Genomic DNA, 25720 nt, shown 5'->3' with positions numbered 1-25720 from the left:
TGTATTCTTCTATGTGGTTTTAGAAATGTTACCTATAAATCAGTCCTCCTTTCCTTCCTTTCCCGCCTTATCTTTCTAATAAAATAGACTATTAGAAGCGTGGTAACTGCTCTAATTAGGAACCATCCCCTTCCTAGACACGATGTATTGGTTCCAGTGGGATCTTCAAGAACTCTGCCCACTAGAAAGGTCTCTTGATTAAATCTCACAATTTCTATACTTAAGGATAGAACTTTAACAATCACAGGTTGTTTTACCTATGTACTAGGTCAATTCACAAATATTTTCTTGTTTTATCAGGAAATAAAATAGGTGGGGGTTTGGCTTACTTGTTATCATGATGCCTGGCTGGAGGAAGTCATGGAAGGGTGGAGCATGTCTATTAGATGAGTGCCAGGAATTACACGATATAGGGCCACCTCCCAGTTCACTTTTTTTTTTTTTTTTAAAGATTTCATTTATTTATTCATGGGAGACATGAAGAAATAGGCAGAGACATAGGCAGAGGGAGCAGAGAGCCTGATGTGGGACTCGATCCCAGGACCCTGGGTTCATGACCTGAGCCAAGGCAGATGCTCAAACACTGAGCCACCCAGGTGCCCCCCAGTTTACTTTTCAACACAATTCTTAGGGATGTGCTCAATGTTGCCCTGCTTTCTATACTGGTTTAAACAAATTATAAAGGAAAGAACTTTAAATTAATTTGACTTGAAAAGCATAAATGCTATCACTTTTCTGAGGCCAGATATTTTAAGAGATAAGGATAAGGAGGTACTGTACCAAACGAACCAGTACCCACTCCTCCCTGCATTCCAATGTCTGCCTGGGAGACAGGGCTCCTCCTGGTTTGAGCTTCCGTCCACAGGGACTTCATACAAACATTCTACTGTGCTCAAAGACTTCTATCCATATTGTGTATATTTACTTTTAAAAACAGAAGTTTCCCATATTTGGAATGCCTGGTGGATCCAAAGCTAGTATTGGCTGTAACTGTATGAATGTCAAAGGAGAAAAATGAAAGAAAACACAGCAAGAAATAGGCATTTAGTAGATAAATACATATACTCTGGGCCCTCTGAACTGAAGCTAATTAGTTCTGAAGTTTCAGTTGTGATTTCCCTCCAAGAGTCTAGCACAAAAAAACTTTCTACATTAGTTAATGAGTTGGAGAGTGAGAGTTTAGGTAACAATGGAATATGTGTTTGGAGTAAGTAACCCCCCACACAGAAAAAGGGAATAAGAGACTGAGGTAATAGGGGACTTAGAATAAATATTTTACTAGATACAGAAAACAATTAGCCTCATCTCCTATGTGGAGGGATCACAGAACAAGCTGTATCTGTACTGAGATCATACTCAGTTTAGTTACCCTAAATATAAATATTCTCCAGAGTACAAATCTCCCTGGATGGGAAATTATTCTTTATAGACATTTCTATGGGAAAAATGCAGCCTGAGTTTCAAACCACCAACTCATAAGCTTGGGGAACCCAGACCATTTGTAAGTGCAAGTTGCTGTGACATTCTAAATGTTCCATAACAAAAAAGCTGACTTCTCTGTAACGCTGCTTTCTTTCTTCTTGCAGTACTGCTGTCTCTTGCGTTTTAAAAATCCTACATATGGATAGATTTTCTTTATTTTAAAAAGAAAAGTTGACTTCCCTCTGTAATTTGATTCAAATTTAATACCAAACAATATAATGTACTTGAAATTTCCTTTTTTGACTTTTATTATTCTTCAGTGTCATTACTCCCTCTACAGGTAGAAAAAGTGAATGAACTACCAACCATGATTCTACCATGTTTTTGAAGTAAACCAAAAACACACATTAAAGAAAAAAGTTACCTTTCACCTTGGACAAAAGCTTATTTAACTAGAAAAGGCATATTCATTGTAACCTTTGCAATAAATAGTAAATTTCCTATTGTTATTCAAGTATCCAGGTAAGTCTACCTAATATTTAATATAAGGATCATACAACTTATGAGGCTAGCTATAGAGCATAATATTTATGTGGGCAAATAACAATTATGGAATCAACAGGCTCAACTTTATCTGGGAGTCTAGGATGCAGGTCAGAGTCACATGAGTAGCAGATACAGTTTAATATCAAATTTGATATAAAAATGCAGGGAGCAAGAGATTAGTGCTTTTTCTGTAACTGGTACAGCATAGTGTTTGGAAGGTCTAATGTATAAATAGGTTACAGGTGACAAGATCTAATTTCATCTCCTAACCCATGGAGTGAGAGCTCATGCTTGTTCATCTTATTTATCTTTCTCTTAGCCCAGAGAATCTCCACTCTGGCAGCATGTTACAATCATTCGGGGACTTTTAAAAACTTTATGTGTGGGTCTCAACCAGAAAATAATCAGAGTGAATCCTTCCCAGTACACCAGAGTACTAGTACTAGTAGTTTTAAGAAGCTATTCAGCTAAAATGATAAAACTCTCAGAAGAAAATATAGGGAAAAATTTCATGATATTGGATTTGGCAACAATTTCTTGAATGTGACACCAAAAGCACAGGCAATACATAGAAAAAAACAGCTCAGTTGAATTTCATCAAAATTAAAAACTTTGTGCAGCACAGAACACTATCAAAATAGTACAAAGACAACTCATGGAATGGGGAAAAATACAGGCAAAGCATATAGTAATAAGAGATTAATATCCAAAATACGCATATGTGAATATATGTTCAACATCATGAGTCATTAGGGAAATGCAAATCAAAACTACAATGACATAGCATTTCATACCCATTAGGATGGCTATTATTATAAAAACAACAAACAGAAAAACAAGTGCTAGTGAGAATGTGGAGAAACTGGAACTCTTTTTTTTTTTTTAAACTGGAACTCTTAAAAGAATTGCTGGTAGGAATGTAAAATGGTTCGGCTGTATAGTGGATCCCCAAGAAACTAAACAGGATTACTCTATGGTTCAGCAATTTTGCTTCTGGCTATATACTCAAAAGAACTGAAAGCAGGAATAGATACTGTGCACCCATGGCAGCATTATTCACATCAGCCAGAAGGTGAAAATAACCCAAAATGTCCACAGATGAATGGATAAACAAAATGTAGCATTTATACACAATGGACTACCATTCAGCTTTAAAAAGGAAGGAAATTCTGACATGTTGAAACAGGATAAACTTCTAGGATACTACCTCAGTGAAATAAGCTAGATTTAAAGGACAAATACTGTATAATTCTACTTATTTGAGGTTCAAGGAGATAGTACAATGATGGTTGCCAGGGGCAGGTGGTAAGGGTAATGGGGAGTCAGTGTTTAATTATAGTTTCAGGTTGGGAAGATGAAGAAATTCTGAGATGGATGGTGGGAATGGTTGCAAAACAATCTGAATATATTTAATGCCACTAAACTGTATGCTTACAAATGGTTCATTATAAGTTTCATTATGTGTATCTTACCACAATGATAAAAAAAAAAAAAAGCCACTCAGGCAATTCCAATTAGCAGCCAGAGCTGAGAGCCAGTGTTCCAAAGACTAAGGAAATAAGCCAAGATTGGGATAGTGTGATAAACTGACACAAGACTATGTCCACATATGCTCACTTCCATGTCATTGGTGCTCCTGCCACCTTCTCCTCAACTCCTACAATCCAAGCTTCTTCAAAGTCCAGTTTATGTCCTAGATCATCAGAGCTTTTCCTGAAGTCATTCCATGAGAAATGGAGAGCATTTAATCTCCACCTTTCTTATGAGAAGGTTGCACTGTCATCATTTATGTCCCCATTGACCAAAGCCCTAGGAAGATGATGACCTAGCATGAGTGCTGGCTACTGCAAGATAGCACTAGAAACAATACAGAGGGAAACTGCCAAACAAAAGAAATCTCTGGAGACCCAGGATGGTGAATGTGTGTGTACAGGATGAGGGGGAGTGCCTCTGGCTTGGGGCAGGAAAAAGGAAAACAAAAACTTAAAAATTCTGCTCTTGGGGTGCCTAAGTGGCTAAGTCAGTTAAGCAGCCAACTCTTGATTGCGGCTCAGGTCATGATCTCAGGGTTATGAGATTGAATCCTGTGCCAGGCTCTGTGCTCAGCAAGGAGTCTGCTTGAGATTCTCTCTCTCTCTCTCAAATTAGTTAGTTAGTTAATTAATTAATTAATTAAAAGAAATTCTGCTTTTGCTGCTCTGTCCCAATCACCCTGTACTCAGTATATGCTGCCTCGTTTACAGAAACTGGGAATTCTGGTCGAGGTTCAGGAGTAAAGTTAAGGCAGTCTGAAAAAAAATCCTGCTGTGAAGAGCTGAGAGGAACAGGTGGGAACTAATCCCTTACAGTCACAGTCTTACTCTACCCTCTCCATACCAGTGAGTTGATGAATGACACTAGAAGATTAAAGAATACAGCCTTTAAATCTGCTTTTGTCCAGCTCCTCCTCAAAGGTGAGGAGTTGTGTCCTGAGATGGTGCTTGGTGATAATTAGCTGCAGTCCTGTGGTGTCTGGGTTGGCAAACCCACAGCTTACCCATTTTCAGCCTTTGAGGTTATCACTGGGGTAATATAGCCTTTTAGCAGCGATAGCCTTTTAGCAGTGGTTCTCAAACCAGGCTACACATTGGAATTACCTGGCAGCTTTAAAAAACTGGCTAGATCAATTTCTGAGATAGGGCTTGGCTATTACAGTTTTTACCAGGGTTCCTGGGGACCCTAACATACAGCCAGAGTTGACATTAGTTTCTAGCCTGGCCTGTCTTCTTCTGCATTACTTGAGAATAGTCAATACACAGTAAGACAAGACATTTGAGGACCACAAGTATTTCATGGAAGAAAAATAAAATGGATTCTAAATTATATGGAAGAAAGGATAGATCAGATTAAGAATTTAAAATTCTTAAAATAATAGTAAGAGATATTATTAGAGTATAAAAGAAGAAAACAAGAAATAATAGTACAGAAATATTAAGTAAAAGAATGTAAAAGTTGAACTAAAAATACAATAGATGGGATAGATAACATAACTCATATACCTGAGGAATGAACTGGTTGGAAGACCAGATCTCCCAGAAGAAAAAGGAAGAGAAAAAGCACTGGGAAATATATTGCCTGTGCTTTTGGTGTCACATTCAAGAAATTGTTGCCAAATTCAATGTCATGAAATTTTTCCCTATATTTTCTTCTGAGAGTTTTATCATTTTAGCTGAATAGCTTCTTAAAACTACTAGTACTAGTACTCTGGTGTACTGGGAAGGATTCACTCTGATTATTTTCTGGTTGAGACCCACACATAAAGTTTTTAAAAGTCCCCGAATGATTGTAACATGCTGCCAGAGTGGAGATTCTCTGGGCTAAGAGAAAGATAAATAAGATGAACAAGCATGAGCTCTCACTCCATGGGTTAGGAGATGAAATTAGATCTTGTCACCTGTAACCTATTTATACATTAGACCTTCCAAACACTATGCTGTACCAGTTACAGAAAAAGCACTAATCTCTTGCTCCCTGCATTTTTATATCAAATTTGATATTAAACTGTATCTGCTACTCATGTGACTCTGACCTGCATCCTAGACTCCCAGATAAAGTTGAGCCTGTTGATTCCATAATTGTTATTTGCCCACATAAATATTATGCTCTATAACTAGCCTCATAAGAAGTTGTATGAACCTTGGTGGGCTTACCTGGATATTAAATGACTATATATATATATATATATATATATATATACACACACACATATATATATTTCTATATATAGTTCTCTCTCTATATATATAGTTATGAAAGACTAACATCCACATAATGATGTCCCAGAAAAAAGAACAAAAGTGATAAGAAATTTGGTGGAAAAAAAAAAAAAAAAGAAATTTGGTGGAATAGGTAATGGGAGATACTTTCTCCAGAACAAGATTAAAAAGCTCAGAACGACAGGGTCAGCTCTCAGTATCAGAGAGAGAAAGGAAAACTGTAGAGCTAGTTAACACTACAGTAAAATTCAAAATATAAAAAGACAAAAGATTTTTCAACAGAACACTTCTCACACATTAGATATGTAGTGTTTATAGAAAGTAAATCAAATAAACATGAAATAAAAACATCACTGAATCTTTATGAGCCAGTTATACCAAATACAATTCTACAAGAGACAATAATAATATTAAGTAAGTGTTTATGGGAAGAATGGAATAAATATACTTATTAGTCAAATATCCTACACTCCAAGACTATATTTAAACTGGCCAAATTAAGGTTTCATCTATCTGTGTATTTCTATTTAAGCTCCTCTTTTGAGGAATACCTAAAACCTCTACTCTCAAGGTAGGTATTAGTAAAGACAGATCTTGGCTAGTTTAGGTATGTACATTTGAAATACAACAGAGTTACCCTTTCAGAGCATATAATTAAAAGGATTCTATTTTACAGCCAGGAGCTGTAAAGATAAAGTAGATGAAACAGGCATTGATTTAACTGCCAAACACCTTCAGTTTTCTAATAATAGTAAAAAAGTCAGAGATTTCTCATAAATATGTTCTCAAAGGAAAGACTTATATCTTTTTTCTGCCCATTTTTTGTAATGGTTATGCTAGAGGCTCATAGAAGTTCTTCAGTAGTGGCTTACCTGGTCAATATCAGCATTTCTTGGAAGAAAATAAACAATATTATTAGTGATCTTCTGGGAAAGCCTGAAGATTTCAAAGGTGGACAACAGTTAAGGAATGGTAACAAAAACAACATTAATTTCTGATCAGAGATATGTCATAATCCAAATGTATTTTGATATGTAACTATAAGATAACATACATTTAGATCCTCTAATGGAACCTAAAAGAGAATTAAGTAGATTTTGTAATTCAGAATGGGTCACTGAATTTAAACCTATTCATCTGATTATCCTTGTGGAAGACAGCCAAGAGCCAGAAAGACACTTTCTCTTTTTGCCATTTCCTAATTATTTGAAAATAGAACAGGAAAGCATATCACCTTTTTCCAGTAAAGAATAAAGACACATAAATCTGGTCGTTGTGGTTTACATTCTAAATTTTAATTAGTAATTTAGAAACATGCTTCCTGTTAGAGTCAAACAGATGATTCCTCTGGGAAGGAGAGATAAAGAAAGGGTCAAATAATAAATGCTATTCTTTATGAAAGAAGGGTTTGCTTCGGTATCTTGAAAGAGTAACAGGAAACATTTGAAGATGCAAACAGAATTAGCACAAGCCAGTGTAAGCTGAAGAAAAGTTAAGGGATGGTCACCCAGAGTCTAGGGATAGGTCTTGAAGAAACTCCCAATTTTCAAGATAATAATTTCAAGCAATTAATATTTCCTAGTTCTTGTTTTATAATGATAAAATTGGATAGTAACCAAAGGAAATATGACTTCACATCTGCCATTCTTCTTGAAAATCAACTACCACCTAATTTTTACATACTGGCTCTTTATGCAAAATCAACTCAAATCTATCAAGTGCTATTAGTGAGTATCTCCCTACTTCACTAATCTCTTTCTGAAATACAGACACACAACATACACTCACTCACATGCACATCTTTCTCTCCACAACCATTGTTTGAGTAAACTCTCAGCCTTCTAAAGGATATCCATCAGGAGACATCATGGTCCTAATGTCAAAGGTCTCTGCAGTAGCATAGTCTGGTCCTCCCCAAGGGGGGCTAAGAAATACAACATCAGCCTTTAAGTGAGAAGCCAGCAGGAGGAAATCTCCACAGATGAACTCTATCTTGTCTGCTATTCCATAAACTTCTGCATTATTGCGAGCAAGATCAATCTTAACAGGATCAATATCAATGGCAATCACTAAAAGTGGGAAAAGAAAAGATGAGTCAAATGACATTGATCTATAGAACAGTTCATCTTCTGAGTAGTCTGATTTTTTTTTTCCTCTGTAAAAGAACTTTTTTTTGAAGACTAAGGGAGTTTGGCACATATACCAGAGATAAAGAATTTAATTAAAAATTTTAATCTAAATTAGAAAAATTCACTTGTGTAGTACCAAGAAAATGTGACTGAAGGACCTGGCTTTCAAAGTTGGGTCATTCAGCCAGCTTTTCCAAAACCAGTAGTTATCTATTGAGAGGTAAACATGTGCTTAGTACTGTGCTCTGAACAGCCTGAGCAGCAAACACTTGGAAAGGTTACTGACTGCATGTCAAGCTTGTAACACTAGGATTTCAGAACAGATCCATTTCCTAAAATGAGATAGAGTCCAAAGAAAAACAAATGTGACTTCTACAGAAAAGCAAATTAAAACACATTATGACAAACCCATATAGCCAGCTTATGAAGAAATGTAAAAACATCTGTTGATAATGTTTAATGAGACATCATAGGAAGAAGGAACCAACAACGATATGTTTTCATCAAATGGGCTTTCATTTAATTTATTGCAATTTCATAATTAGCAATGCAAACATATGTTAATTTTAGCTCACTCCTCTGGCAGTAAATAACTCAAATGCACCTGTATGTGCACCAGGGTACTAGTGGCAATATTTTATATTTGGAAGGTCTAAGTGGAACCCTGATGTATACACCACGGTTGTCATGGAAACAGTTTTCTAGAAAATGCCAGTTTCAAAATTTGTTAACACTTTTGAGAAATAATGCACTAAATAAATCACTTCAACAATGAATACAAGCTCCAATCACATGTTGAAATCATGCATTTACAATGCTATTTTTTCTGTTCTAAACAAGTAATATTCGTAAGAGAAAAGATGAAAATGTCCTTTTCAGCTGTTCAATCTGCTCCAATTGTAGTACAGAGACAGACGGAAAAATATGCTAACACCAAAAACTCAATGGGAAAAATGATTTTCAACATCAAATATATTCAGTCAATCTTCATGTTTTTCATCTTCATTTCTCCTAGAGGCTGCTTTGTCTTTAGACCTAACAGAATGTAAGCACTTGGCCTATTATGTAAATGAAATGCTGACAAATGTTGGATGACATTTTATAGAACTGCATTGTCCAATAATAATAGCCGCTACCCCTATATGGCTATTACCTTTAATTGATTAAAATGAAATAAAGAATTTAGATCCTCAGTCACATTGCCACATTTCTTTTTTTTTTTTTTTTAAGATTTATTTATTTGAGAGACAGCAAGCAAGCTAGTGAGCCAGGGGAGGGGTGGAGGGAGAGGAAGAGAGAATTCTCAAGCAGACTCCCCGCTGAGTGCAGAGCCTAATGCAGGGCTTGATCCCAGGACCCTGAGATCATGACCTGAACCAAAATCAAGACTTGGCCGTTTAACCCACTGAGCCACCCAGACGCCTCCACACTGCCACATTTCAAATGCTCAATAGCTACATGTGGCTAGTGGCTATCATACAGGACAGTGCAGATACACAACACTGCTATCATCACAGAAAATTCTAGTGGATAGCAGTAATACTGAAGTATACAGAAAAGTATAAAATTTTTAACATTAGGGATTCCTGGATGGCTCGGTGGATGAGCATTAGCCTTTGGCTTAGGGCATGATCCTGCCGGGATCGAGTCCTACATTGGGCTCCCCACAGGGAGCCTGCTTCTCCTTCTGCCTATGTCTCTGCCTCTCTCTGTGTCTCTCATGAAAAAATAAATAAAAATATTAAAAAAAACCTTTACCATCAAAATGCAAAACTTTGTGGATTCTCTAACCATTCAGGTGAGTATACTCATAGACAACAACTAGCTGAATAGGAAATAAGAGGCACAACAGGATCATGTCAATTATAAACAATCCTTTTTCTCATATATATGGATACATGTGGGTATTCATGTATATTCACTTAAAGAGTAACTGATTATACACATATGTGTATATATAAACATACATACATGTGTGTATATATAAGCACACATACAGATAGATATACAGGCACACAATTACACTTCAAAAGTTTTGAATTCCCTACGATGATGCAGTCAGCTCTATCATGCTAGGTGCAGTACATATAACTAAAATTAGGACATCTGTGTTAGCTGCTGCTGCGGATTTGGGGGAACAGGTCATGGGACACCACTATACTGAACATGCTTCTGAGCTTCCCATTCCATATGCTGCAAGGACAGAAGCCAGATCCTGATACTACTAGAGAGGCGTTGTGTTTGCTTCCTTTTCCTCTCAGAGGCTATTCATCAGTAAACATGAGTGATTAAAAGATCCTAAGGGGCTGGGATGAAAGTTGGGGCTGGGATAACATGGCAGCCTTCTTTTAGCTTGAGACCCACAACAGACATTTTTCTTTACCAAATGTATACAGAGCTGCATAAAGCCTTGGCAAGGTACCTATATACAGAGAAATATAAATCTGTAATATGGATGGTTTCTATAATATTTTGAAAATATTTTCAGACCTATTTGCTGCTTTATTAAAGGACAGATTTTTAGAGTTGTCATGTTATGATACAATGTTAAAAGGAAAATAAATTTGACAACTTTTGAGGAAAAATCATTTTCAACCAATAAACACTGAATTGAGCTCACAGGACTGGCTTATCTGGCAAGTGCAGAGAAAAAAATTTTACGAGTAAATAATGAATTCAAGGAAAACTAGAAAATAATTCCTATTCCAGGAAAACGTGAAAACAACTTTAATTGAGGCTATTGGACCACATAAGGTGAGCAATGTCATGCCCTGGAACATGATTAAATAAGGGTCACAGTTCATTAGCATGGGTTTGGGTCTCAGAATCAATGTCAAATTCTCCTTCATCATTTTCTAGCTTCTATATTATGCTTCCAGAATCATACTTTCCTAGTTAATCTTTAGAACTTTATATAAATTAGTAAGACTTAATTGTAACTCACTGAAATGGAAGCTACATGTGTATGTTGGGGGGAGAAAAAGCATCTTCAGAGTATGACTTAATAATTGATGTCTTTAAAATGTCACATCATACTACACTTTAAAAAGAATTTAGAAAGAACAGAGATATCAGAAAAAAGTGAGTAAAAACTCTTGGCTTCATGACTCAGTCATGATCATTTGGGCAGACCGTTCAATTTTATAAAGCTTCCTTTCCCCTGGGAAATAGCACACGTACCTACCTACTTGTCATAATTCTTAACACATACATAGTGATAGAGGTTTTCTTTTTCATGTTTCAAAAATCAAACAACCATAAGAATGATATAATACTTAAAAGGTTTTTGGAGTCCTATAATGTTCAAGCTGAAAGGGATTACAGAGGATATGTCAATTTAAGGTTTCCTTTAAATTGAGGTTAAATGATGTCCAAAGTTATAAAGGTGGCAAAGCTGGAATTCCCTGTCCACTCTTCTTCTAAAGAATGGTTTTCCTTTTTAATATTTATAGTTTTATATAATGTTATAATCTTCACTTTGCCAAGCTGTGTTTGTGTAATTCTGGATAAGTTATTTCATCTCCTTATTTCTCACTTTATCTGTGAAACCCAGACAGTAAAAGATACACCTCACAAGATACCTGACTAATAAATTAATACATATTAAGCACTTACACCAGTACGTGATACAAAGTATATGCTTAATATATGCTAGTTATTATTATTTTAAATATTTGGCATCACATTACTAATTATGTATTAAATCTCAGCAAAGATAGGCTGAAGCAAAATGAAACATTTATTGAAACTGAAAATAAATTACTTTTCTTCCTTTGATGGCATATTACCTCTCTTTCCGGTTAAGGCAAACTGAATAGTATTTCCTCCAACTCCACAGAATGCATCTACTACAATGTCACACTTGAAGGACTGGCTGACCCGGCCAGCAATGTGTTCAGCAATCTTCTCAGGGGTAACTGAAAACCAGCCCTCTGTGAAGGGAAGAGTATTTCTGTTAAGATGTTTGGTTTCAAGAAGCCAGCCCAAGCATAAACATAGCAAATATTATTATCTACACAAGCAAAACTTAGCTTCTCTTCTCAAAAAATTATAGATTATTTTTGTTTTTTAAAGATTTATTTATTTATTTGACAGAGAGAATGTGCACATGAACAGTGGAGGGGCAGAGGGAGAGGGAGTAGACTCTCTTTTGAGCAAGGAGCTTGATGTAGGGCTTGATCCCAGGACCCTGAGATTATGACCTGAGCCGAAGGCAGATGCCCAGCCAACCAACCCACCCAGGTGCCCCTAATTGACTTAGTTTTAAAAAAAAGTTCCACAAAACTTGTTATAAAAAGGAGCAGTACCATTTCCCTTCCCAATTTCCACAGAAGCAAGCGCCTTAATTCTTGCCTGATGCTTTTGTAATATACCTCCAATAATTGAATGGAATTTTAGTTTTTCTGTTTGAAGTATTAACTACTGACTATTATGAACGATGGAAAGTTAGCTATTCAACTGGCCAACTCCCCAAACTCCACTGAGTTTCCTGTTTCATTTCTAACAGGGAAGCATTGAACCAGATTTGTACTCAACACTTTGGAAATATTTGTACATTTCCAAAGGGTCAGGAAATGAAAGGAGCTGATAGCAACAGGTTGCAAAATTTTAAGAACAGCAGAACTCTCTTCATCTTCAGAAATGGGGTCCTAAACCTACTCCAAAAGAATGAGGGTACTAACCTCCTTTCCCAATAGAAGAAATTAACATTTTTTTCAGAAAGATATTTCTCTGAACAAAATGATACACCAATTTTCTTGTTCTCTTTCCTTACCAAAAATCTAAATGGCTCCTCACTGCTGGAAGAATAAAAAAATAAACTCCTTTTATAGAATTAAAAAGCTTTTATCCAGTCTTTGCGCTCCTATGCGCTTTCTCCAATGTGCAATATTTTATAATTATAAGAACCTAAATTCTAACCCCAGATCAAGCTTCCTGATTTTGATAGTTAATAAAGATTAACATTTAAGTAGCCCCAATATGAAAATAAGCATCAACTTACAGAATTGAGAAGGTGTTCAAGACATAGTAGGAACACTCAACAGAAGAACTCAGTTTCCAGTGTTAATTCATCAAATTATATCTTTCTACACTAGATATTACATTATCAGATATTCTGCTTAACAATCTATTGTTCTCCGGGTGCCTGGGTGGCTCAGTGGTTGAGCATCTACCTGTGGCTCAGGTAGTGATTCTTGGGTCTTGGGGTGGCGTCCCATTTCAGGCTCCCCACAGGGAGCCTACTTATCTCTCTGCTTATCTCTGCCTCTGTCTCTCTAACAAATAAATAAATGAAATCTTAAAAAAAACCCAAACCCAACAACAATCTATTGATGCCCTTTGCTACCTATCGTAAAATATAGATTAAGTATACATTAAGCCTGAATATGAAATTTTAAAAACACATATATATCTAAATTGAGAGACACTGTAGAAAATAACTGGTCACTCTTCTTTGGACAACATCAAAGTCATAAAAGACAAAAAGACTGAGGAACTATTCCAGACAAAAGGAAACTAAAAAATCATGAAAACTAAACGTAACATGTGATCCTATACTGGAAGAAAAAAAATGCCATAAAGGACATGATTAGGGTAACAGATTAAACTAGGATCTGGACTGCAAATGATAGTATTGTAGCAATGTTAAATTAATAATTTTACCATTGTTGCATAAGTATCCTTGTTCTTAGAAAATACACACATAAGTACTAAGAGGTAGAAGCAACTGGACCAGAAACACATAGAGAATGGTAAGGCAAATGTGGCAAAATGTTAGAACAGTTGAATCTGGGTAAAGGGCATTATGAATTTCTTTTTTACTATTCCCGCCACTTTTCTGTAAGTCTGAAATTATTTCAAAATAGTGTTAAGCATTATATATATAGTTTACCTCTGTCCAGTTTAATCCCATCATCAAAGCGGGAGAAGAGCCTGTATCTCTGGGCCCAGTATTTTGCCAGCTCAGGAACAGCAGCTATCTCAGGAGGCAGACCAATTACCTTTTTGCTCTTGTTTTTTTTCTTCTTCTTTTTCTTTTTACTTTCAGCTAAAATAAAAGAATATAAATACGCAGATGCCCAGTATGAAAAAAGACAATCATAGATGAATTTATGTAAAAAGTATAGCCACATTCAGTATTTATAATTAGGGAATGTACTGCAGACCATGCATTCAACAGCATCCCAGGAGAAGCAGGAGGGCATACTGTGCATAGCACGGACTTTAGATTACGGCCTCTATTTTGCTATTTATAAGCTCTCTGAGCTTGGAACAGTAACCCAGGCTCTCTAAGATCTAATTTTTAATTCCTCAAAATGAATGAATGATAGTATTTTACCTATTTACTTCACAGGATTGTAAAGGGAAATATGTAGAGATACTACATAGGTATAAAAGTTATTACGCTTGTTAGATAAGACACTGTTTTAGTCGGTCAAATGTGGAAGCCCAAACATTTCTCTTCCCTTCTTTAAAATAAAACCTCTTAAGGACTGATTAAGCTCCTAACTTTCAGCCTGATCAGTCCTCCGAATCCAGATATGACCTGAAGGTCATATGGCTTCTGGGAAATTAAGACAGGTCACTGCTTTAAGGTTAATAGGAAAGGATCTCATTCATTCAAAGATTGACTTTTTCTTAGACAATTTTTATTAATTTGGTAATTTGTTTTAAATTCTGAGCAGATTAGAAATAGCAATTTAGAAAGAGTGCTGTCACAGCTAAGTAAAATGACAAGAACTGATGCTGACAAATAAAATTACCACCAATCCTCAAGGATAGGACTATATCTTATTATGGTCATCTGATCATTGCAAACAGCAGAACTGTCATCAATAGCGAAGTATAGTAAGAGTCTTTTAGGAGAGGGGATACTAATATTTTGAGTGAACAAATCCTTACTGCGCAAGATCATCCTTGCAAGACCATACGACATAACATTAAGCAACCCAGTGTACACTAAGTGCCAGGACCCCTAGATCATTCTAACAGCCAATATCTTCCAAATGCCTCTGGTGAGGAACCACCAGCATTATGAGGCAAGGTAATTAGGGGAGGACAGGAAAATGGGATGGAGGAATCAGACAACCTGGTTTTGAGTCCTAGCTATGCCACCCACTGGCACTGTGACTGCAGGTGAGTTTCTTAGTTTCTTTGAGTTTACTGTGTGTATTTTTAGGATGGGGATAATCCTGCCTACCTCGCTGGGTTATTTTATAGCTTAAATGAAAATAAGGCATATGAAGGCATTTTAGAAGTCTGCAGGTGCCACATGAACATCAGCTGTACGTGACAATAAAAAAATTTAAACTACCTTATGTATGCTTTTTAGAAAGGCAAAGAAGTATGTGATACAAAGAACTCAGCTCTCTCTACACACACATACACACACAGAAAAAAATTAAGATTCAAATGAGGTATTTTCCTCAATACTAAATTAAGAAAGAGACCATCACAATATAATTGTTTCATTAGATTAAGTCTGAAATCATTCATCGATAAAAATGAATACATGTCAAATGAAAATTTCTACCTCATAAAAGCTTCAATGTTCCAGTGAATACAATTATAAATTAAAAAAGAACATTTGCTGTAGAATACAATCAAACAGTACACAAAAGGGCATAAAGTGAAAATGTGACTCCATTCTCCATTCATTTCAAGCAACTACTACAAATACCTTATGTCAGGGTGCCATCCAAATAACAAACTACTACTACCAACAACCATTACCATAAAATACAAAATATATAAATAAGCAAATAAATTAATCAAAAGGAAAACCAGGGAAAAACCAAATTTCAAGAGGGATAAAAGGGACTTCCAGCTAGCTACCTTTAGCCCAGGGAAGAGGGCAGCGGCAGAGACCAATCTTAATGGCATAGACAGAGGTACTCAGTTTTCCCACATGCCTGGCCTTTTATTTTATCATGCTTGATCAACCAAAAGTATAGTGTTCTGTGCCAAATCATAGCTACTAGCACATTTACACTTACTGTGCCCTCTAAGAAATAAACAGCAGTGAATCCTTAAGTGTAGAGATGATTCAGAACTGAAAACTAGGGAAGCACACTATCTAAATTCATCAGCAGGTTGAAGCATATTTAGTCTTACCTTCAGTTTCTACCTGAAGAGAGTCTGGAGTAATCTGAGTAATACCATCTTCCTTATCTGTAATAATTACTATCGTGCTGTCTCCTTCATTTTTTTCTGTTTCAAGTTCACCAGCTGAAGACGTGGCATTACACTTTTCAGGCTCTGGATTATTTGTCTGCAGTGGGTCATCACCTTCTTTAACAGACATTTCTGGTTCTTCTGAATCACTGCTTGTGCACGTGTCTTGTACATTGTCATGAGAAATGGACTCCTGCGATGCTTCCTCATCCATTGGTTCATTAATCCATTTTAGGAATTTTTCTACCTGAAATTAAGTCGTCACAGGCTTGAATTCATTCCAAATTATACCTGCTTTACCATTTGGATCTCACTGAGAAAATGTTCTAATTATTAACTCTGATAAGTATACTATATTACACAAGCTAATTATACAGAATTCTGAGCTAACTGCACGTTAGTATCTGGACATACCATGACCTTATTAAAGATTTCTTTAAAAGGAAGAAAACATCAGATTAAACATATAACGATGACTTTCCTGTAATCAATGAACACTAAGAGGATAAAGCTGAACTGTTCCAGTAGCTTTCCACAAAGGCTTCTAACAACATAACATGATATTATTACAAATGTACCTACTTATTGAGTCACTAATATTAGCTTTACAAATTATACAGACCTTTCTTCAATGGCCCAGCCTATGATAAATTGTACTCCCTGCACCAAAGATAAACTCTAAAAAGATTAAGTGCCCATCTCTCTGTAAGAAAAAGAACAGTGCTAATCTTAGAAAGAATGCAAGCTAACCTTTAATGGAGCAGTAGAGTCAGTACAATGATTTCTAAAAACTGGGTTTCTCAGAAATGTTAACAAGGTGTTAACAGATGATATGTACTTCCTTGCAAACTTCTATAACAAGAGTATTTTTCATAACAGATCTTCATGATCTTCCCATGAGTTAGGAAATTGGAAGATGAGCACAGGCAACAATCCAGAATCTTCAAAGGGGCTATGACTATACATCAGTCAGATATCTAAAAACACAACAGCCATATTTCTTTTTTCTTTGGCAATACTTAGCAGTTATGTTTTTGCTCTTTGTCTACAGAGGGATATATGGCGACTATCACATCCAACCAATACATAAGACGTTCTTTAAGACTGGTTGGTCTGATATTGGGAAATGTGTTCCAGATATAACGTGGGCCGCTAAAATATTAGAATATTATCAGTGACCAACCAATCCAAAATATAACACAAATAAATCCAGCTATAAATATGTAGCAGGTTTTGGAAGAATGCTGACGCTGGGAAAGATAATGTATCCTAAAGGTAAAACAAGGTCATCACCAGGTCTGGAGGTTTTTGTTTTGTTGCTCAAAGGTGCTGTTAGAAAAGTAACTGACACAAAGGTTCTGCTCACTAAAAAGTATTTTTTTTCTCCTATAATGGAGAATTATCACTCATCAACCAAAAATAATTCTAATTACTTTTGTTTTTCAAGTGCATGGACAGCAGGTAACAGCAGAGTCCCAGAGAGGGGCATGAATATTCCAGTTAGCAGTGTATTCACTAAATTAGCATGAAACTATTAGGATGAACTGGTTAGTGCAATGTTTGATTGATGACCTCAAAATTAAGGCTTACAATTAATGCTGGACCAGAAACTGACTTCCAGGATCCTACTTAAGCCTGAAGCAGATGAGAAATTCTCACTGTTACTATGTGTATAGGAGGCAATTTTACCTATTTATCTTCCCAGACACTGATACTTTGTAGCTTTCAAAACATCCCCTCTTCATATTATTGCCAACTTATTCTTTTTCGAATTTGGTTCACATGATATATGCCTTTAGGAAGCAAGGGGAAGAGAATTTTAGGTACTTTTATATCTGGTAGAAATAGGATTTTTACTTGAAAAAAAATTTTTTTTAAAGATTTTATTTATTCACGAGAGAGAGAGAGAGAGAGAGAGAGAGGCAGAGACACAGGCAGAAGGAGAAGCAGGCTCTATGCAAGGAGCCTGATGTGGGACTTGATCCCAGGTCTCCAGGATCACACCCTGGGCTGAAGGCGGTGCTAAACCACTAAGCCACCCAGGCTGCACTTGAAAAAAATTTTAAGGAGTCAAGCTTACAAAATAAATTCTATCTGTAAATATACGACAAAATGTAAACCTACCTTAGTCAGAGTTTTGCTTTTTTTGAATGTTTTTTCTGACTCTTCAGTAAAGAAAATGTGTTTGTTTTTCATATTTATTTGTCTTCTCATGTCCAGGAACTTTGACTTATACTTTACATTCTTCTGTAGGTATCTGACCCGCCGATGACTGAAATTTGAAATTCCACCGTATCTGTGGCCAAACCAAAGGAAGTTGACTCAAACCTTAAGTTCTATGAGTTTGTTTTCTTACAAGAAAAGAATAAAAATGACAATTTTCACTATTTTTCTACTAGCAACCACCATATTAATTTCATTTTTCTAAATTACAAAAGTCAGAAATAAAGTTTGAATGCAGAGGAGTTTAAGGTCTTGGTTCCATGCTCATTTTCAACTAAATGTGAAATGCCGGTTGAGGATATCAAATACCTTATCTGTAACAGAAAGCATATACCACGTAGTAAAACGTAGTAAAAAAATTGCAGAAAAATATGACCCCACTGCACATGAGGGAAATATTATCTTTTCTCATGGTGAGATGATACCAACTGCAACGGCCTTTAAGTACCATAAAGGAGAGATAACTAATAGTTTAAAAAATATTCATAATATTATGAGCATGTATTTCTGAACTAATAATTTGGATTCAATTTATTTTATTATTATTATTTTTAAAAGATTTTATTTATTTATTCATGAGAGACACAGAGAGAGAGAGAGAGAGAGAGAGAGAGGCAGAGACACAGGCAGAGGGAGAAGCAGGCTCCATGCAGGGAGCCTGACGCGGGACTCGATCCTGGGTCTCCAGGATCATGCCCTGGGCTGAAGGCAGATGCTCAACCTCTGGGCCACCCAGGAGTCCCTGGATTCAATTTAGAAGTCAATTTTTAGATCTATGTCCTTTTCTTGCTGCCTTCATATTATGTAGGTATCAGTTAAGATTTCATAACTAACAAAGTCTCACCCCTTAGAAACATCAAAGACCATAATATTTGTTTAAATCACTGGTACAAGCTGACACAGATGGTAGGTCTTTAATGAGCCTTAACTATTCAGTTCAGTCTTCATGGTATATGCAATAAACCCTTCAATATTCTTGTACTTAATGCTCGGGCATTTAATCCTAGAGAAAACTTATACTTTCTGTATACAAACATTCGCAGCAGCTTTATTTGTCCTGGCAAAATACCACACACAATCCAAATGATCTTGAATAGATGAATGGTTAAACAAACTATGATACTTCCATAGTGGAATACAGCAGTAAGTAGGAATGAAACATTGGTAAACATAATAACTTGTGGGGAACCTCAAGGGCATATGCCTAGATCTTAGGAACAACCTAGAGGTACATACAGGGTAAGTCACACACAAGGATTAGATAAATAAGCATGTACTGATAAATCAGGATGTTCATGGTACATTGTTAAGGGGGAAAAAAGCAAGCTGCAAAACAAGTATAATATGATTCTATTTTTGTGTTTTTATGAAAAGGGAGTAACCAATTTATATGTACATAATCATAGAAACACACAAGTAAACAAGGAAGGATATATGCCAAACATTGCCTACCTCTGAGGAGTGCTTTGAAAGATTTTTACTCTTTCTTCTGTTTTGAGTTTTAATGTTTTCATAATAAAAAAAAGGCTACTTCAGATTTGAACTTTTCATGACATGTTTGCTATACATGTCAGACGTATAGAGGTAGATACATGAGATGCAAGGTGAAAAAGAGAACCACACTTAGAAGTCTCAAGAGCTTGGCTTGAATCCTTGATATGATCCTAAGTCACAAGCTCTGTGGGCTGCAGTTGCTTTATTCATGAAATTTTAATAATGATACTGGATTGCTATGAAGTACAACTGAGTTAATAATACATGTGAATATATCAAATGTGTGGTAATCTCTCTGTAAGAGAGGTTAATGTTTTAACTGTAACATCTCAAATGGTATCAATTCTATAACCATCATTAGCTACTGAATATCAGAGAACTTGAAAACAGCTGAAGTGTTAAAATTTCAGACAATAGTATTTATGTTGTATTTATGTATAATTACTTTTGTCCTGAGCCATGCTTGAATCCCAGAAGGGAACCATTGTCATCAAAGTCTGAATCCGGGTTTTCATCAATGTCCAGTTCATGGCTAAACAAATAAACAAAAGGTAAACAGTGATAAGCCATTATGTCCAGAGCCCACCAGTTCAGGTAAGTATCAAAAAGATACATAGTCAACCTACATACACTTTCCTATTACTACAATCAACCACAGCTCACAAATCCAGAAAGAAAGGAAAGAATAGTTTACTCAGATTTTCCAGTTACCCAGGAGTGTCTGGAACACAGCAACAGGCACCTAAATCCTAATTATCTCTATTCTTGAACATGGTACAGACATAGATCTCTCTGACACAGATCTCTCCATTCACCTTTGGAAAAATACCTGTAAAAGCTGTAGCCTTAAACTAATCTCCTAGAGGGCTACTTTTAGAAGTCTTCCTTAAAAATGGCAAAACATTTGAGAAGTATCAAGCCAACCAAAAAAATTACAAAAAAAAAAAAATATATTAAGAAGAATAAGGTTGTGATACAAGTGATAAGTAACCCATGATCATTGATCTATTGGGGATGCCTTCCTGACCCCTATTACTTTGTGACAGTACCAAGTAAGAAAAAATGGTAAGAAATAATTTCTACAAATTAAGGCCACTAAACATTTACAGTGGACCTATTAGGTTCCGGAAATGTGAATACACCACCCACATAGTCTCTGCCTCTGGGAACTAAAGGTGGAATTAACAAGCATTGTATACTATGTGAAGGGAACACAATGGAGGCATGCTTTTATGTATATACTAAGTTACTGAGCCTCTAAAGCTTGTAGATTGTTTTTCTACAAGCTGTACAGAACATAAAAGTCTTAAGTGGAACATTTCATATCCTGTCAAAGAAATAAAATGTTTTTAGCTAACATCTAAGTTCTATAATATCCATCCTTTCTTTCTATTTTATGGAATTAGCATTTGACCATATCCTATCTATGTAACTTGTCACTTGTTTAATTTTACATATCAACAGTATACTAGCACTGCTTCCAGAAGGGTCGGTCTGGGTGTTAGACCTGGAGCTGCCACTGTTTTGCTATATAACTCTGGGCAAGGCACTTATGCTCATTTTGTCTTAATATTATTATCTATAGATTAAGAGCATTTGATTACATACTTCTGAGGTCTATTTTAGCAGTAAAATTCTGTGATAATATATGCGCAGACTTTTGGAAAAAAAAATAGAACTTCCTTGAGACAAACCATATCTACCAATACAGTTAAAAACTGTCATCCATTGATATCTACTGTCAGATATAATTACATGCTAGCTCTTGTCTTCCCAATGAGCTCATTAAAAAAGCATCAGTTCCATTCTAGAAATGAGAAACTGGCAGAGTAAGAGTTGGGATTTGCAGGTGTTCCTAGGCCCAGGTCTCGCTAATACATCTCATGTTTTCTCCTCACGGGATTAACCGTACTGTAATATAACAAGTGCTTCACAGCCACTCCCTCATGGACACAAGTGCTTATGCTACCCTACTGTGGAGAGAGAGGTAATATGCAACTTGCCTCCTCTTGAGTTTGCTTGGCTTCCGTTCAGGTGGATCTTCTTCACTCTCATCTCCATCAATACTGTTGGGGTGTAGTCTTTCTTTGATTGTGCTTGCTTCTGAAGAGTCCTGTGAATCTAAAGAGGCAGAGATATTGTAGTGGATTTTCCCTTTCGTTTGACAACTCTTCTGCCTTTTGCAAAGGCTATCAAAATATTTTTGTCACTTTCCTGCAATGAACTTACATGCGTATCAGGCACAGTGCCAGACCACATCTACCTATTTTGTCTATCTCCATGTAGACTCTGAGCATAAAAAAACGGTAGCTATGTCTATCAAAGTTTAAAAGTTTCTATCATTTAACTATTTAAAAAGGAATCTAAAACTTTTTCTTCATAGCTATCCAAACAAATCTACACAAATTAATCCACAGTTAGTTTTGTGATAGCTGAACAGTTACCACATTTTGATGGAACTTTAATTTTAGAGGGAGGGGGCAGCCCCGGTGGCGCAGTGGTTTGGTGCCGCCTGCGGGGTGTGATCCTGGAGACCTGGGATCAAGTCCCACATTGGGCTCCCTGCGTGGAGCCTGCTTCTCCCTCTGTCTGTGTCTCTGCCCCTCTCTCTCTGTGTCTATGAATAAATAAATAAAATCTTAAAAAAAAAAAAATTTTAGAGGGAGGGAAGCGGGGGAGGGGGAGAGGAGAGAGAGTCTCAAATAGACTCTGCTGAGCACAGAGCCCAACTCAGGGCTCAATTTCATGACCCTCAGATGATATCCTGAGCTGAAATCAAGAGTCAGACGCTTATCTGAGTGAGTGACTTAGGCATTCTACTTTTTGATGGATTTTAACTTAAATCATGCTGAAGATAGCATAATACATTGATTAAAAATGATTTCTCCTTATTAAGAAGCAAATAAATTACCTCTAATATAGCTCTTAAATCAAAAGTAACAGTAGGGTAAACACCACCATTTTAAAAGAATATTTTTAACTTGTGGGAGCTCCAACTGAGGCACCGGTTTTTCTTCAGATTGGCATGAAGCCAGTAAGTGGGACTGGCAATGAAGAACTATCTGCAGTGTAGATATAGTGGGAAGTTTTAAGTGTGTGGGCATAGACTATTTCAGGAGAGTACCCAACCATTAATAGTAGAAAGCATACTTACATAGAAATGTGATATATACCTTGTGTAATTTTTTTTTAAGATTTATTTATTTGAGAGAAAGACAGTGTGCCCATGGGGGATGCGGGGCGGAGGAAGAAGGAGAGGGAGAAGCAGACTGCCCCCTGAGCAGGGAGCCCAACTCAGGGTTCAATCCCAGGACCCTGGATCATGATCTGAACCGAAGGGATATGTTTAACTAATTGGGCCACCCAGATGCCCCTATACCTTGTGTTTTGATCTCAAGGCAGGATCTAAAACAAATCAAAACCTAGATTCCCAGACTGATCCTGATGATACTCATTGGACCTAATTAAAGAAATGGCCAATCTATACATGTTAGTTAGGAAATAGGCAACAAAAGGTACAAACTACGAGGTTTACTATGTTTGACAAAGGCAAAAAATAGGAAGATAAGGAAAGATAATTAAAGGAATAACATGAAGGAATAAGGACAGGAGCCAATACATTGGCCAATACCCATATTTCAAGTTTTATGGTCAAAATCAGCATAGAAAGTAATCAAGAAAGTATACAATATCAAAAGACTAATATAAAATAATCACATTAAAAAATATGATAATAACACCAAAATAGAAAGGAATGAGAATACCTAAGTAAGCTCCATTGGAAAAGCACAGAGACAAAAGGAACTAAAAAATAGAGCAATTTACTAACTCTCTAAAGGAACCTCTCAGCTGGATGAAGATCAGCAATCTGAGAAGCAAAGCAAAACCAATTGTTAAAAAAAAGGCCAAAAGCTTTTGCTTCATATAGGAATGAGTCTGAGAAGAAAGTCCTATATTACAAATATATTTTTTTAGCAACAAACATCAAGAATGCCAGGAAGACATTCTTAGTGGCCTTCAGGAAATTCAGAAATAAAAAAAAACTTTCTCTCGTTTTCCTAGTGCCATCAGTTAGAATTCTTGTCCCCAGCAAAAGCATTCTTACCAACCTCTCACTTTTCTTAACACGCGGCTCACTGGCTTTCTTTAGTCCTTTGTTTAGTTCTTTAGACACCAGTTTCCATGATAGGTTTTGTTTTGCTTTGTTTTAAATCATTTAGGCTGGAGTCATTCAAGCTCCTTATCCTGGATATTTTATAAGAATCCTGAAGTCAATCCTTCCAATTATAAATTAATAACATGCCCTGTTGAGATTCCCTACAGAGCAAGACTTCCATTTGTTTTGAAATAAATTCCAGATATGACTTACAATCAGATTTGCCTGATGTCCATTGTGTACTCTGAACCATTCTCTAATATGGCTCTTATAAATTCATTTGCTCCAAGCAACTTTAGAAGTTACACACTCACTCTATATTAAATTTCTCGAGGGAGTTTCAAGTTTTAATTCACTGGCCATCAGCGTACAAGTGGAAGGAACAAGACTTTTTTTTTTTTAAAGATTTTATTTATTTTATTCATGAGAGACAGAGAGAGAGAGACAGAGAGAGAGAGAGAGAGAGGCAGACATAGGCAGAGGGAGAAGCAGGCTTCCCGCGAGGAGCCTGATATGGGACTTGATCCCAGGACCCTGGGATCACACCCTGAGCCTGAGGCAGACGCTCAACCCCTGAGCCACCCAGGTATCCCAGGACAAGATTTTTGAGAACCCTAAGCAAATATTCTTATTATTTATATGAAAGGGTAATAAACAACTTGCGATATATGCATTAAATCATATTATACCATAAAATGTAGTTGGCATTGTGCAACCCTACCATTAAGGATAATGTAGGTTAATTTTCCTGTTATTTGGTAGGATAAATCTTGGGCTATCTTACCCGGAGCTGGTTGGTTTGTGCTTCTGTTCCCAGACAAGTTGCTGTCCTTGGTTCCTCTATTGCATGGTTCACTCTGGCCAGAAGCAGGGCATTCTCTGCTGCTGCTGACTTCACTTAGCCACTGATGTCCATCACAACTTACTGAAGAATCTAACTGGCTCTGTTCCACTTCCTCTGAATTCAGACTTATATGACTAATTCCACCAAGGATTTCGTTATGCTCTTTATCACTGGAACTAGAGCTTTCACTATCAATCGTAACAGATGGAGATGGAAAGGACAGTAAGTCTGCCTTCATGCAATTTTCATCTTTCTCACTGTCAACTTCTATCTTAGAGCCACAAGTATCTGTTTCACAGGTTTGTGAGACATCAAAAGTCCAACCCTGAGCTTCCCAATACTGAAACTGTTCCAAATAATACCAATAAAGTTGACTATAATGTTGCTCCCATTCCTCCTTTGTATCAGGAATGTTCCAAGGTTCAGAACATAGTGTCTGACCTGAATGTTTTTCTTGCCAGCTTTGCCATAATAGTCCTCCACCATATTCATTCCAATACTTTTCCCACCTCTCTGTAATTTCTAGCTTTGGAGATAATGTATTTTCAACAGGAAGATTTTCAGTTTCAATGTCTTCTTTGGTTTTAAGTTTACATGTTTTGGTACTCTCATACTGTTCAACTGAAGATGGATCGTCTGAAGCCAGTATGTCATCTTCTTCATAATCTTGTCTCCAAGATTCTCTCATAATTTCATCTAAGTACTTCTTCTGGTGTTTTTTCTTTTTCTTTTTTATTTTAACTTTATTTCTAGTATTCATAGACACCTACATAAGATAAAGAACTACAATGTAAAATGTACCTCATAAACTGTAAAAGAAAGCAGAATCAAAGTCTATTTTAAACATTAAATTAAATAATATATCGTCAAATCCCCATCCTGGGTTTTTAGTTACACAAACAAGTTAAATCTTACTATTTATGTTTCCAGGAGAAAAAATCACAAACGGACATATATCAAAATTTATACTTTTGAT

The 25720-nt window shown here is 36.3% G+C and overlaps 1 protein-coding gene across 3 annotated transcripts in view; it reads right to left on the bottom strand.

Annotated features, from left to right (window-relative positions):
* Positions 1-25720, bottom strand: part of TGS1 (trimethylguanosine synthase 1) — a 40775-nt gene that overhangs the window by 6748 nt on the left and 8307 nt on the right. For 2 of the 3 annotated variants that reach the window (XM_025477753.3, XM_049103770.1), the window contains exons 4-12: positions 24685-25510; positions 21748-21865; positions 20190-20276; positions 18152-18323; positions 15968-16274; positions 13746-13901; positions 11641-11784; positions 7576-7792; positions 6596-6674 (exon numbers count right to left, since the gene is read on the bottom strand). In XM_025477753.3, the coding sequence (XP_025333538.1) occupies positions 6596-6674; positions 7576-7792; positions 11641-11784; positions 13746-13901; positions 15968-16274; positions 18152-18323; positions 20190-20276; positions 21748-21865; positions 24685-25510 (2106 nt within the window). The remainder of the gene's footprint in view (positions 1-6595; positions 6675-7575; positions 7793-11640; positions 11785-13745; positions 13902-15967; positions 16275-18151; positions 18324-20189; positions 20277-21747; positions 21866-24684; positions 25511-25720) is intronic. The other variant, XM_049103771.1, reaches the window with a different exon arrangement.

The sequence above is a fragment of the Canis lupus genome, chromosome 29, assembly GCF_003254725.2.
Source record: "Canis lupus dingo isolate Sandy chromosome 29, ASM325472v2, whole genome shotgun sequence".
Lineage (NCBI taxonomy): Eukaryota > Metazoa > Chordata > Mammalia > Carnivora > Canidae > Canis > Canis lupus.
This window is presented reverse-complemented; position numbering and strand designations above follow the sequence as displayed.